Source organism: Dipodomys ordii, unplaced genomic scaffold (genome assembly GCF_000151885.1).
Source record: "Dipodomys ordii isolate 6190 unplaced genomic scaffold, Dord_2.0 Scaffold157, whole genome shotgun sequence".
Taxonomy (NCBI): Eukaryota; Metazoa; Chordata; class Mammalia; order Rodentia; family Heteromyidae; genus Dipodomys; species Dipodomys ordii.
Window position 1 is genome coordinate 189,515 of NW_012267373.1, and position 14,604 is coordinate 204,118.

Consider the following 14,604-nt stretch of genomic DNA (forward strand, 5'->3'; position numbering starts at 1 on the left):
CGCCCACTTATTTATTGGGCAGTTGTTTCTTTGGGGATTTGTTGTTGGGGGGTTTAATTTTTTGAGTTCCAAGTATATTTTAGATATGAGACCCTCCTCCCATTCTTAAGCCTCCCAAGTCACTAGGATTTATAGACATGAGTCACCACTACCCAACAAGCCTTCAGATTTTGATATAAATAGCAGGTAAAAGGAACTCAGTTTTGTCCTGGGACAGCTGAATTCACTAATAGAAAACATGACTTCTTACCATGTAAGTAACTGTAAAATAATTCCTATTTGTACATGAACAGTTTTAGCTGATATTCATTGAGCACTTATTGTGTGCCAAGTGCCATTCATGCCATACACCATTTCACCGAATTTTTACACCACCATAAAAAGAAGATGGGAAAGATTAAAAATTAGAAGATTGATCATGTAGCCTATGGTAATTTTTTAGTTTAGTACCTTTATTTTGTTTCTTTTCATTGAGAGTTTAGATTATATTCAATGTTGTTGTTTACTAATAAGTTAAGAATTACCTTTTGTCTTTTCCAGGTGTGGTCAAAGTGTTTATTGAAAAAAATTATTTTTAATATTTTCAGGTAACATCAAAGGAGCAACTATAGTAGATGCCTTGGATACACTTTTCATTATGGGAATGAAAGATGAATTTCAGGAAGCAAAATCATGGATTGAAAAAAATTTAGATTTTAATGTGGTAAGTTTCTTTTTTTTATTGTGAAAATACTGTACAGAGGAGTTACAATTACATGGGCAAGGTAATGAGTGCATTTCTTATCAAGCATTGTTGCCTCCTCCTCCTTTGTTTCCCCTTCCCATCCCTTTTCATCTCTCCCCACCCCTGCTGTGCCAAAGTTGTAAAGTTCATTTTCGACATAACGACTTGTACATCTCATTGTTGCAATGGGTCCAACTGTATCCCTATTTAAACAATTTGTTTTTCCTCTTCCCTTCCACAAGTTATACCGACATCAAATACAGGAAAGCAGGGGTTATACTGTGGGGGAGGGATATACAAAGCAACAAAGAAATAATCTTATAAATGTGTTAGAAACAATTGCATGAAAGAAAAACATTTTAATATATATCTTAGGGTTCATTTCCCTAACATCACCTTATCTGACCTTTTCTGCTTGACTCACTCATATACTAGTTATTGCAAATAAGGGAGACCGTGGGACCTATGTTTCTTTGGGCCTGGCTTACTTCACTTAATATAATTTTTCCAAGTCTTTCCATTTCCTAACAAATGGGGCAATGTCATTCTTTCTGATGGAGGCATAGAATTCCATTGTGTATGTATTAATGTGGTAAGTTTCTAATTGAGTGCTTAAATTTCATCTAACATAAATATATTCTGTAATAGGGCAGATCATTGTATTGCAAAACATCCTAGGAGAGACAGTGCAACTTAAATAGCATTATTATGTTATATTCTTGCCTTCACTTACTACACTTAATATGTGTCTGGCTTATTTACTCATTCATTCTTTTTTGAGACAGGTTCTCACTATATAGTTGCCCTTGAACTTTCAGATCTTCTGCCTTACTACTCTCCTGAGTACTAGGATTACAGATGTGTGCCAACACACACAGCAAGAAATGAATATTTATTAAAGCATACCTGTGACAAATACTCTTGTTTAAGTTCTACAATAATTCTATGATATGAGTACTGTTTTTATACCTTTTCCTATTACAAATTGAAGCCCTAGGGTCTTATTCTAGATTATAGAGCTTTGTTGATCCTTTATTCCAACAGATATTTGTGACTCTTTGCTTATACTCCACACAGTGCACAGAGGACACAGCAGTAGTAAGCTTTCAAGTTTTTCCTATAAATAAAGCTTCAAATTTGTTAGCCATATACTTAAATTTATACATATATATATATATATATATATGACATTTAAAAATGTTTGTTCTATATGAAAATTCTTGGAGGCCCTGTTAACTCAGACCCTGTTTACTCATTATTGAGGATAGGGGATACCTCTAGGTCTTCTTGATATTTTGGTTGAGAAGGACTGTGTCTCCTCTAATCTAATTTAGTTAACCAACATTTTACCTGGCAAAGTACCTAGTCTAAGAAAAGCAAGCCTGCTGGCCCTGGCATCTTTTTCAGTCATTTACTTATGGCTGCATTATGGGTATTATTTTTAATCTGAGATTACTTTTCTGAGGTCCTGGGAAACTTTGTCTATCTGGTACATAGTCAATAATATCTATAAATCCCTATCACCAGTCACAAGAACTGTGCTGTATGTTGAAAACAGATCAGAAGGACGGGGCTCCTGCCCACTCCTCCCAGCTGAGGTTCTCTTGTTCTTCCACACACTGACAGAGAACCCCAGTGTCAAAGAATTCAATATTAGTAAAGTTATCTTTTGTCCATTGCTTTTCTCCCACTTTTCTAATTGCTAAGACTATCATGTTTCAGCAATCTGGTGGACAAGCAGATGAGTTGATTACTGAATGTAGAATATAAGGGAAACAGTATTCCGATACAAAGGGCCATTGCTTTTATTTTTCAAATAGTACAAAAAGTACAAGGAAATGGTAATGCATTCAGGTTCATAGAGTTCTGTAATTGGAATGACTGGTGTTAGTTCTGATATTACTGATAAATAAATAAATATTTATTTTGTCAATCATGGGGCTTGAACTCTGGGCTCTGACACTATCGCTAAGCTCTTCAGCTAAAGGCTAGCACTCTACCATTTGAGCACAACACCACTTCTGGTTTTCTGGTTGTTAATTGGAGATAAGAGTCTCACAGGCATTCCTGCCTGAGCTGGCTTTGAACTGCGATCTTCAGATCTCAGCCTCTTGAGTAGCTAGGATTACAGGTGTGAGCCACCAGCGCCCAGCTTAGAAATAAATTTGAAAAGTGAAAGCAATGGCAGAAACTATTCTTTTGTCAAGATTATTCTCTCAGTAATAATTTTTTCCTTTTGTTCATTTTGTTCTGGGAATCAAACCTATGCTTTGCATATGCTAGACACAGGCGTGGAGCCATTCCTCACTCTTTCTAATATTTGCCTCTGCCTTGTTATTATAAATAGATTATAGTATCAATAATCTCAGCTACCTATATGAAAAAACATGCAGTCTTATCTCAGTTATCTTCTCTCTTCTCTCTCCCACTCTCTCCTGATGTCCCCCTCCTCAGCTGTGGTGGCATATGCCTATGATACTTGGGAAGTGGAGGCAAAAGGTTGACAAATTTGAAGTCAGCCTGAGAAAAGTTCGCATGGCCCTTTCTCAAAAACAAAACTAAAGTGAAACACTGGGGAATCTAGCTTAACTGGTAAGGTGCTGGCCTTAATGCTCAAATGGATGGTGTTGGTGGTGGATAATAACTAGATTTATCCAAAATCTAATAAGAGTCAAGATAGTAGAGTTTAGTCCTAGAACTATGACTACTGTCCAGGTCCCTTACTAATCCATGGGTTGGTTGGCCTGAAAAACGACAACATCGTTGTTCCAGACCTCCCCAAATACTTCATTCTACTTTCAAGACCAATTGTGAGCAATTCTGAACATGGAAGCTAGGCATGGGAGTGGTTGTTGTAATTAAAAAAGACTGAGCACAAAAAATTGTTACTGTAACAAAAAGCTGGTGATTGGCCTCTGACTACCACAAGTGACACAAATGTGTTCTGTGGGCTACAGGAACCTGTAAGGAAGCAGAATAAGTATACTTAGGGATATTAACCTGTGTTGAAGACAACAACAAAAAAAGACACAGTAACTTGATTTTTACTTACATGATAAAGGGATTGAGATCTTGTTGAATGATGACTAAGATTCTGACCTTTAAAGTTTTCTTGGTTTGTCCAAAGACCCCGAATAGCAAAAAAACGATCCTTAACAGAAAGAACAGTGCTGGAGGAATATCAATACCAAATTTCAGACTCTACTTACAAAGCCATAGTAATCAAAACAGCTTAGTACCAGCACAAGAACAGATTTTAGGACTAATGGAATCTAATTGAAAATCCAGAAATGAACCCACAGACCTATAGCCATCTAATCTTTGATAAGGGAGCTAAAAAAATAGAATGGAAGAAAGACAGCCTCTTCAGTAAATGGCGCTGGCAAAATTGGTTAACTGTTTTGGTTTTCTTAATAAAAATTTATCCAAGCCAGGTGCCAGTAGCTCACGCATATAATCCTAGCCACTCAGGAGGCTGAGATCGGAGTGAGGATCCCAGTTCAGAGCCAGCTCAGGCAGGAAAGCCCGTGAGAATCTTATCTCCAATCAACCACCAGAAAACCAGAAATGGCACTGTGGCTTAAGTGGTAGATAACTGGCCTTGAGCTGAGCTGAAGAGCTGAGGGACAGCACCCAGGCCCAGAGTTCAAGCCCTACGACCAACCTACCCTCCCGCCCCCCAAAAATATATCCAGTTGACAACTGTTAATGACAGTCTTGTGCTGTATTTTTCGAACTATATTTCTAATAATTATAGCTTGAGAGAGATTTTATATATACATATATATATATATATATGTGCACCATACTTTGCCTTTTAAAAATGTAATCAATATGGTCTAAATGTGATAGTACTTCCCATATTAAAAATGGTAACATATATTCAGAAAAGCTATATTAATTTGCTCTTCTGATCATGTTAATAGAAGTCTTAGCTTACTCCTCTCTAGTTGGTCTTCATATACCACCTGTGAGAATTGGTCTTATATTTGCCAAGTTATGCCCAGAGATTTAATGATTATTTGAGGAACTGTAGACGTTTCTTTAAAAAAAAAAACTTTTTCCCATTTATCTGATAGAGAAACTTAGCATAAAGAGACAAAAAATATTTCATTTTTATGGATAGCATGTAATATTTCATCTTAGATACATTATTATTTATATTTAAATAAATACATTTTCCCGAGAAAGTATTTTAATTACCAATCCAAAAGTATTGTGGAACAAACCACATAAAGCAGTTAATATATCAAAATTTATTGCAGTAGAAGAATAAAATGAAATTGAAGTCGAAATACTATTATTTAAGGTTCTTTCCCGTGGTGTTCTTAAATATAAATAAACATTACTTTGAAGAATAAATTTATTTATATGCAAAATATTCAATTTATATCACTTGAAAGTATAAAGTAAATGCTTTTCACTGGTTTACACTGTCATTAACTAAACTCATTTTCTTTTCATGAAAGCATAACAAGTTGATTGATTTTGCATATTTTGTAGTACAAAGTTCAAATGGCTTTAATAACTGGCTTAATAAATCACTGAGATAATATGCTTTCTAGAGTAGGAACAAAAGCTACATTGATGGAGCTCTATATTCAACTCAGGCATTCGTAGGGTAGAAGCTTATAGGTACTGAAGAAAACTCTTAAGGATAGCTTCTGTAGGTGAGTTTTTTTTAATTGTAACTAAAATAGTCTAAGGCCCATTTGTGTTTACTGATTATTATTATTTCCATTATTTCCAAAGTACCATCTAAGGACTAGTTACTTACCCTAGTGGAGCATCTACTCTAGCAGGAAGAAATCAGAGCACCCTAACTAGAGCTGATCTAAGGGAAAAAGGAGGACATAATTTAATGAGTACCTCATACATATTAGTTGTTCCCTATAGGTAATTCTTGTGTAATATAGAGTAAGTGGTAGTTTTCCCTATTTTTAGATGCAAATATGTTTCATTTTTCCAAGATTATGCAAGTAAGAGCTGTGGTTTGAACAAGCTTTGGCTAACTACCCTGTTTTTGTTTATTGGAAAGGAATTACAGGTGTTGAGAAATAACGTGGGCAGCTTGAGCAGTTGAGTCCTCTGATAATATCATAGTGTTCATTATAGTTTGTCATTTTTTACATATTCAATAATGCTTGTGAAATGTAAGAGAAGTTATCTACATTATCCTACTTCTTGACTGAGGATAGCCTATTCCCTTGGAAAGCAAGCTGACATGGTGCAAAGGGAAGTTACTGTATCATATTTTTAGTTAAAAATAATCTGTATTGACAGAAATCATCTACCTGTTTTTACCTAACCTACTTCTAAAACAGATTGATACTGCCTCTTGCTATGGGAAGAGCATTATCATAAGGACAAATGACTAAGTAGACATTTCTTAATTCAGTTGTGAGTTGCTGGCACCTTAAAAATTATATTGTATACCTAAGCCCTACAGGAAAATACTGAAGAGAATCTTCAGTAACAATTTTATAGAATGCATAGAACATATGAACTCTACAAATGCTATATTAAAACCATTTTTAACATGAATACTGAGATAAAGTACTGACTTGGTAAGGAAGGCAAGGTTTGGAGAAGAACAAAGGATAGATGGTTAGCTAGCTGTTATCACTAAATAGCAATGTATTGAACTGTGAGCTTCATCTAGAACCTGGACTGTGCCTTTGATTGTAATGATTATCAAATAATTTGGATAATAGAGGTATTAGCAGCAAAGGTTATTTTCTGCTTTTTTTAAACTAAAAGACCTAGATTATGTACTTACCCAGTGGGAATGCACCATATTTTTCATTCCAATGAAATAAAGCTAAACAAACTATAGGAGTCCCTGTCTGAAAGATGTTAATTTGACTTTAAAAAGCAACCCTGTGAACCTCCTCACATGGCTGAATGTCTACGTGGTTTGGATCTAGAATACCATCACATGAAAAAAATGACTTTTGCTTTAGCATTACTCCTAGAAAAGGTCTGATTTAGAGCAGCATCACATCCCAGTGGATATAGAAAATGAATATAATTATTCCAGAATATAATTCTGTTGAATGGGATTATTCAATACTTTATAACACTGAGGAATACTTTCTAAATACAGGCAAGTCTTAGGCAGTTCCTGTCTTGGAAGCAGTGGCTTCAAAAAGTCTCATGTTGTTTCCACATACTTCTCAGTAAGGTGTAAGAATAGTTATCATGTATATTAGTAGTGGAGCATTGTTAGTAAACATAGTTACCACATGGGATTGTAATGGGGCAGGGACTTCAAATGTAAAACATAGTCATCACATTGATATGCTATTAAGTCTTGCTTGTTTCACCTGTCTGATAACATGCTTAAAAGTTCATTGCTTAGGGTTTGGGCCCCAAAAAAGTAAGAAGTAATTTCTGATTTTATGTACTTTCAGTTCACACTTGAAACCAGATGCTCAGAATAGAATTGAAATATTTCTGAAAAGTTCTTCTCTAGGAGCTCTTTTTCAAGCTATATAGAATCAGCACATAAAACCATTAAAGCCGTGGAAGGCAAAGGAGGATGGAGGGTTAGATTATGTTGCTAGTTCTAGACCAGCCTGGGCTACATAGTGAGATTTTTAACTCAAGCAAATACAAAATCAAACAAAACAAAGGTAACAAATTTTAGGGCAAGTTTCATTTTAAATGACTACACTAAGGCTTCAGGTTCCAAATAAACAAATGTTCTGTTCAATGTCTCAGCAGTTCCTCAAGCAAAAGGAAACTGTAGCTGAATTTCCTTCCAAACCTCTCTTACTCTTCTAGTAGACCTGTTGTTGTGCTTACTCAGGTCTTTCAAAACTATTTTGACCAGTTGTTTACAGAACATAATTTAGAACTTTCTCTTGGGTTGTTTAAAATACTGTTTTAGCTAATGGGAGAACGTTGCCCTTCTATGCAGTAGTATTGAAGCAGATTTTGAAGAGTTTGCTTTTCTGTGTCTCTGTTAGGGGTAGAGTCCAGGTGTTCATGAACTCAAAATAAGCTGATAGGGACACAGACTATTTATAAATTTGTACTTTCTTCCATTTTAGATGTCGTTATCACTTTAATCTTAGGCTTTTGCATATTTGTATCCTATGTATATTTGCATATTTGTATCATTCATATTGCATGTATTTGTATCAGTTGAAATATTAAGACAACAGGTAAGGTGCAAGTTGTAAGTTTAAGGGGCCTGAGTGTTAGATACTAACAGATGTGAAAACCCAAGGCAAAATTATTTTCATGGTTTGTGTTACTTCCTGATTGTTGGTGTAAATTTAGTCATACTTCCTATTTTAATAAATTTGAAGGCTATGTTTTAAATCCTTTTTTAATTCTATGGTCACTTTGGGAGAAGATCAAAAGGAAGGAGCAAAGTTTCTCTAATCTTGACCTTTTTTTTTTGTAGGTAGGTCTTGAGCTAGAAATTTGCAACTTGCACTGATAACATTCAGTGAGGGGTGCATGCAGTTTAATCTAAAGGTTAAATCTGATCTCAAACTGAGGCTCAGACTATACTAGAAAGCCACAGATAATTTGTGGCATATTCCTGTAATGTGATCTGAAAATTCTAAGGGGCAAGTTAATTTCACTTGAAGACAAACACTGCAAAATTCTTAGTGTTAGACTAAGCTACCTCAGATTTGAGTATTACAGGCTGCTTCATGTACATGTGGTTTGTCTCTCCCCATGCCTTTTGATGTTAGGGAAAGTAAGTGGAAAACTTTAGAACCCCTTAACAAAAACATTACATGATTAATAACAGGAAGAATGTATTCTTGTTTTTTCTTTCTTGTGATTGTTTCTAACATATTTATAAGATGATTTCTTTGTTGCTTTGTATGTCCCTCCCCCATGGTATAACCCCTGCTTTCATTGTATTTGATGTTGGTAGACTTTGTGGAGGGGAAGGGAAAAAACAAATCATTTAAATAGGGATACAAGTGAACCCATTGCAACAATGAGATGTACAAGTCATTATATTGAAAAATGAACTTTACAACTTGGGGGAGGGGAGAGTGGGGGAGAAGATGGGAAGGGATTGGAAGGGGAACAAAGGAGGAGGCAACAAGGCTTGATAAGAAATGTACTCATTACCTTGCCCATGTAACTGTAACCCCTCTGTACAGACTTCACAATAAAAAATTTTAACCCAATTATTTTAATGGAGATTAAGCCAAAGTTTATAAAGATGGACCAAAACCCCCTCATATTATAGAAGTTTTTTTAACCAGAGGTGACATAAACAATATCAAGCCCCCTAAAAGTTAATGTGGTTACTATATTCAAAAGAAAGACATTTTTGGCAGTACTGGGGATGGAACTCAACCCCTTTTGCTCCACCACTTGAGCTATGACCCCAGTCCTTTTGTTTTCAGAGTTTGTTCTTTTTTTTCAGAGATGTTTTCATACTTTCGCCCTGTACAGCCACAAACTTCAGTCTTCTTTCTTACCTTTGTTTCCAGAACAGCATGGATTACAGTCATGTTATACCACATTTTTTGATATAAGGCCTCAAAACATTTTTACCTGAGTTGTCCACAAACTACATTCTTCCTGTCTCTGCCTCCTGAGTAGCTGGCATTTCAGGTGTTTATCACCACACCAGGTCCTCAAAAGAAAAATTAGCCATTGGGAAACATGAGGATCATAGAAGATGAATATTCTGGTTCTAAAGTTTGTGGCTGAATCTTATAGTTCTCTGGTTTGCAGTAACAATATGGAAGGTGGACCTGAGTTTATTTAGGCTGTACTAATACACATTGTTAATTTATCTGTTGAGTACCTTCCTTTTCCCATGTATTGTGCTTAATATTTGACATTCTGCATCTCATAGTCCTTACATGTGGTAAGGACTCATAATAAAGAATGCTTTGTTCCTTTTTACTAATGATAAAACCAAGACTTAGAGAATTGGTGAGTACTTAGAATTCACATTAAAAAAGCTGCTGCACCCAGCCTTCCATCCCAGATCTTTCTAATTGCAGATTTGGGACTGATTATATTCTGCAAATCAGTTTCTTACAGTAAGAGAGTTCTGATATTCTTAGACCTTTCTAGCTAATGGCCTGTTGTAAGGAATGACCTACAGTGTCCAAAGTTTAATCCCCTGTTCTAAAAGATAATATAGCCTAGCATATTAAAAGAGTTCAAGTTAAAGTTTCTAAATAATTTAGCTTTGCAAAAAAGGGTGGAGAAAGAATTTTATGTTGGGAATTCAAATGTAATTCTAGGAAGATGGTGACTAGTAAGAATTACTGGTGGTGATATGACATTCCTGATTGAGGCTTTTAAAAAACAAGGACACTACAATCACTGGGAACTTGTATGAATCATTAACAAGCCAGATTGACTTTCTACTCCAGCTCTGTAGACTTTTAGATCCATGAAATTCAAAGTCATAGGGACTGACCTTGAACATAGCACCTCACAGGTTATCGTTCAATATCTTACAGACAAAGCACAATAAATAGGATTTGGGTTCTAGAATATACACCGAGCTGGATCAATATAACTGATTGGATTACTACATTCAGTAGGTAACTGATGCCTAGCTAAGCATATTTCTGATGGCATTTGTCATGGTTCAGTCCTCTACCTTATGGTAATTTTTATCAGAGGTCTATAGAGGATTCTGATTATCTAAAATTTTCATAAGAGAAAGTATGCATATATAATTAACACATGCCCAAATTAACAATATAAAATTCATATGAACAAGCTTTAATAAGCTTAAAAACTTAAAAGAGACAAGTGAAAATTTAAAGAAATATGATGAGGATTTAAATGCATTAGATTTTATTATTAGACATTATTAACTGTTAAAATAAGAAATGTAGTTGTGTGAACCAAACTAAATGAGTACATTCCCTTTGCCTTTTCTTATCAGTTCTTTTGTACTAAAGCTATTACCAATATTTATATAATCCATATTTAGAATGATATACTTCAAAGATAAATTATATCTCCAGAGTGCTTTTAATTAAAATGTCTTAGGTATATGTTTCAAAATTTGAAGTATAACTAAACAAACTTACTTATTTTGATGTTTTCAGCCTAAACTTGAACTAGTACTTTTCTCTCTAAACTTGTTTTCATATTCTTTCTTTTGCAGGAAATATTTTGCAATTTTTTTTTAGATTTAGATTTAATTTAGCTCCTTATGCTTTTTCTTTAGAGAGAACTTGTTGGAATCAAATAATTGAGTCTCTTTTTTCTGGTAATATTTTTTCCCATTAACGTGGAGACTCACAGAATGTGAGGACTTGGTCAGTCTTCACTGTCACAGCTCCTGCACCTGGGACTGGAACTGACTGACACAGAGTAGTTGCTTAAGAACAAGTGGGTTTTTTTTCTTGCTTGCTATTGTTTTTAATGTACTTATAGTGTACTATGTGATTTTTTTGTATCTTTGGTATGTTCCTCCCCCATGGTATAACCCGTTTTCACTGTATTTGATGTTGGTGCCCTGTGTCTTGTACATACACTTTTCTAATTTGGGGAGGGGAAGGGAAAAAACAAAATGCTTAAATAGGAATACAGGTTGACCCATTGTAACAATGAGATGTACAACACATTATGTGGCAAACGAACTTTACAACTTGGAGGGAGGGAGGGAGGAGTTGGGGAGGCGGGGAGTGAAGGGATGGTAGGGGAAAAACAAAGGAGGGGATAACAATGCTCAATAGGAAATAGACTCATTACCTTACCCATGTAACTGTAACCCCTCTGTACACTATTTTTAAAATAAAAAATATTTTAAAAAAGAAATAATTGTAAAAGGAAAATAGTATCTTGGAAGATTTTGACTAAGTTCATATGCCAGATAGTAATTCCATGTGTTACACTTTGCTGTTAGCCCTTGTGATTATCAGTGGATGGTTTGACCTTCTTCAAGAGTGATCATTAATTATTTAAAAAAAGAGTGATCATTACTGAGTAGGTCTAGTGAACACGCAAACAAAACAAAACAAAAAACTAAGACTGAAGTGTACCTGATACCCACTGTTAATGATGCTAATTATTAAACAACTAAACACAGGAAAGACTTAGTAGTCAAATGCTGTAAAATAATTAAAGTATTGACAATAATTAGTAATCACTGGCCAGTTTTTTGACCATCAATGAAGAGACACGTGCTTAGCCAGTGAAGTATTATAAGAGCCAGAATAGCCAAGTCCTAAATCTATCATCAAAATACTTAAGTTCAAATCCTGATTCTGTCACTTAATACTTGTCTGACCTTCAAAAAGTGACATTAATGACTATAAGTCTGTTTCTCCATCTGTAAAGTGAGCTAAGAATAGTAATTCATAAGAATGGTGTGAGGGAGCAAAAGACACAGATAAAGAGATTCAGAATCAGGTACACTATAAAAAATAATAAAATCAAGCTGTTACTGATTTAAAGCTGTTTTAATAAAGCACAGAATATATTATTATTATCATCATCATATCTATTGAAAATCAAAATGTCATCTCAGAAAGGATAACCATTCTAAGCCACTGGCAGAAAATTGGAAACCAGTACTAGAACTCAAGTGCCCCAACTTGGACTCTATTTGCATTCTATCTATGCTTCTTTAACATAATATGAAAAGATTGCTAGACTAGGGTTGAACTGCCAGCCATAGTACCGCCTGATTGGCCTTTCAGAAAGAAAAAAAGCAGCAAATGAATAAAATAAGGAATACAGAATGGGGGAAAAATGCGGTGGTCTTACTGCATATGTGCATAGAATGCCAAGTATTGTACCTGCTGTTGAATACCAGGGAAAAGAGCTTTGTATTATAAATACTTTGTGACTTTTATTTTAAAAATCAGGAATGGTTTATCTGTTTCAGTGTATTTTGACATCATTCACAGGGAGAATTCTAGTTAGATAGATAAGCATATAAGATTTCAACAGGCTTTAAATATTTAGTGCTGCTTCTGGTGATGATAGTTCCTTGCATTATGTGCTGTCATTATGTTTGAGCCTTTTTTGTTCTGTTTCCATAGAATGCTGAAATTTCTGTTTTTGAAGTGAATATACGCTTTGTTGGTGGACTGCTCTCAGCCTACTATCTATCTGGAGAAGAGGTAAGATGAGAAGTTAACTATACATGTGAATTATAAAGTGTCTTGAAATTACACTCTTTTGTAAGATAGGCCTTTTGTGGAATATACTTAGAAGGAACTCATTACATTTTTCATAGATTGATGGACCAGTAGCTTACATTAAGTTTTTCATACGGCGTTCTAGTGACATACCCCAGCTGGGAAGTGTGAAGGTACATATTGTTAGGGTTGTTAAGTAATGCCTTTTTTGCAAATCCTGGCTCTATTCTGGTATGAATATAAATGAATATAACTATAAATTATGTATTCCTATGGGCAAATTAAAGAGATTTGGTTGTAGCAGCAGGCTTGTGGATGGGTTTCTTCTTTTAAAAATTAATTTAATGTTAATATAATCTTAGCATAATAAAAACTTTCAAAATGAATTTTCTTATGGAAAATAAGATATAAAAGTACAGTACTTTATAGCATTGGGAATGGTGCGACTTTGGGCTTTCCAGAACACAGTTCTCTACAGGCTGTATTCCTATCTAAAATACTTCATTCTCTTTTTTTTTTTACATTTATTTATTATTTATTTCTATATGTATAGATGATTTCTAGCAAGATATTTTAGAAATAAGTCACTTGTTTTTTCTTTGGGAATGTCATTGAGAAAATGATTTAAAATTTTTTTCATCCTTCCTTAGAACACAAATTAATGCTCACCATTTCTCTTCCTTTTTATATGTCCTATATTAATCATATCTTTAACAGCAATGTTCCTCATAACATACTTTAACGTTTGTGTGTGTGTGTGTGTGTGTGTGTGTGTGTGTGTGTGTGTGTGTGTGTGTGTGCTATTCCTGGGGCTTGAATTCAGGGGCTGGGTGCTGTCCCTGAACTTTTATTGCACAAGGCTATTGGTCTATCCCTTGCGCCACAGCTCTACTTCCAACTTTTTATAAAATACTTCATTCTCTTCCTGAGACAAGGCCTAATTCATTATCTGCTGCTTGGAGCAGAGTAGGAATTGTTAATTTAACTCTATTCTATTGGTAGATTAAGAAAAGATTTTTGTATCATGATCATAAAGGGCACTCTCACTATATTTTTTGAAAGAGTTGGGACAACTTTATGAGTTACATTAATTGACTTCAGAGAGTCACTGGAATGCACTTCACCTTTAATATTGACAGTGTTGAAAGTTGATATGAAGGAAAAACAGTCACATATTTCAATTACATGTCAGTCAGATTTGTGTTAGGCTCTGCACCCTGTCTAGTGGCAGAGTAGATCTTAACTGGTATAGTATTTCATATTTTCTGGCTTCAAACAGATTTAAGCCGAGTAATAAATGTTTAATGAGAAAAGCTGTTTGACTTTGTTCCTGTCTCTCATATACTTTCCTAATCATAACAACACATCCTTCACATTCTTACACCACTTTCTTGATTTACATTTTATGCTACCATGTACCTTCTCAAAGTATATACATGGCTTCAGTATTCCCCTATGTCATCCTGTCTTAAGCATTTTATTCTGTTCTTCATTATGAATTCTCTTTCCTTGGAGCCAGGGTAATTGGACCTCTGGTATATTATGCCTCTTCTGCACTTTTTCCAGTTTTGCTAGTCCCAAATAACTTGGTTCAATTCTGTACAAATGTTAGCATTCCTAATTATTAAGCCAAAGAATCTATATTTTTTAAAGTCATGCTTAAATTAATATTATTCTAGTCTCTCCCTTTAAAGTATTTGTTTCTGAGTATCCTTTGGCTTGATGCTATCATTTTACATGACTTTCTAGTATTACCTTGGTTTGAATTTTCTCCAT

The 14,604-nt window shown here is 34.8% G+C and overlaps 1 protein-coding gene across 1 annotated transcript in view; it reads left to right on the forward strand.

Moving 5' to 3' along the window:
- Man1a1 (mannosidase, alpha, class 1A, member 1) overlaps window positions 1–14,604 on the forward strand; it is a gene marked incomplete at its 5' end in the record, with an annotated part of 158,233 nt that overhangs the window by 41,675 nt on the left and 101,954 nt on the right. Inside the window, 2 exons of the mRNA XM_013032775.1 lie at window positions 588–703; window positions 12,730–12,810. Of these exons, the coding sequence (XP_012888229.1) occupies window positions 588–703; window positions 12,730–12,810 (197 nt within the window). The remainder of the gene's footprint in view (window positions 1–587; window positions 704–12,729; window positions 12,811–14,604) is intronic.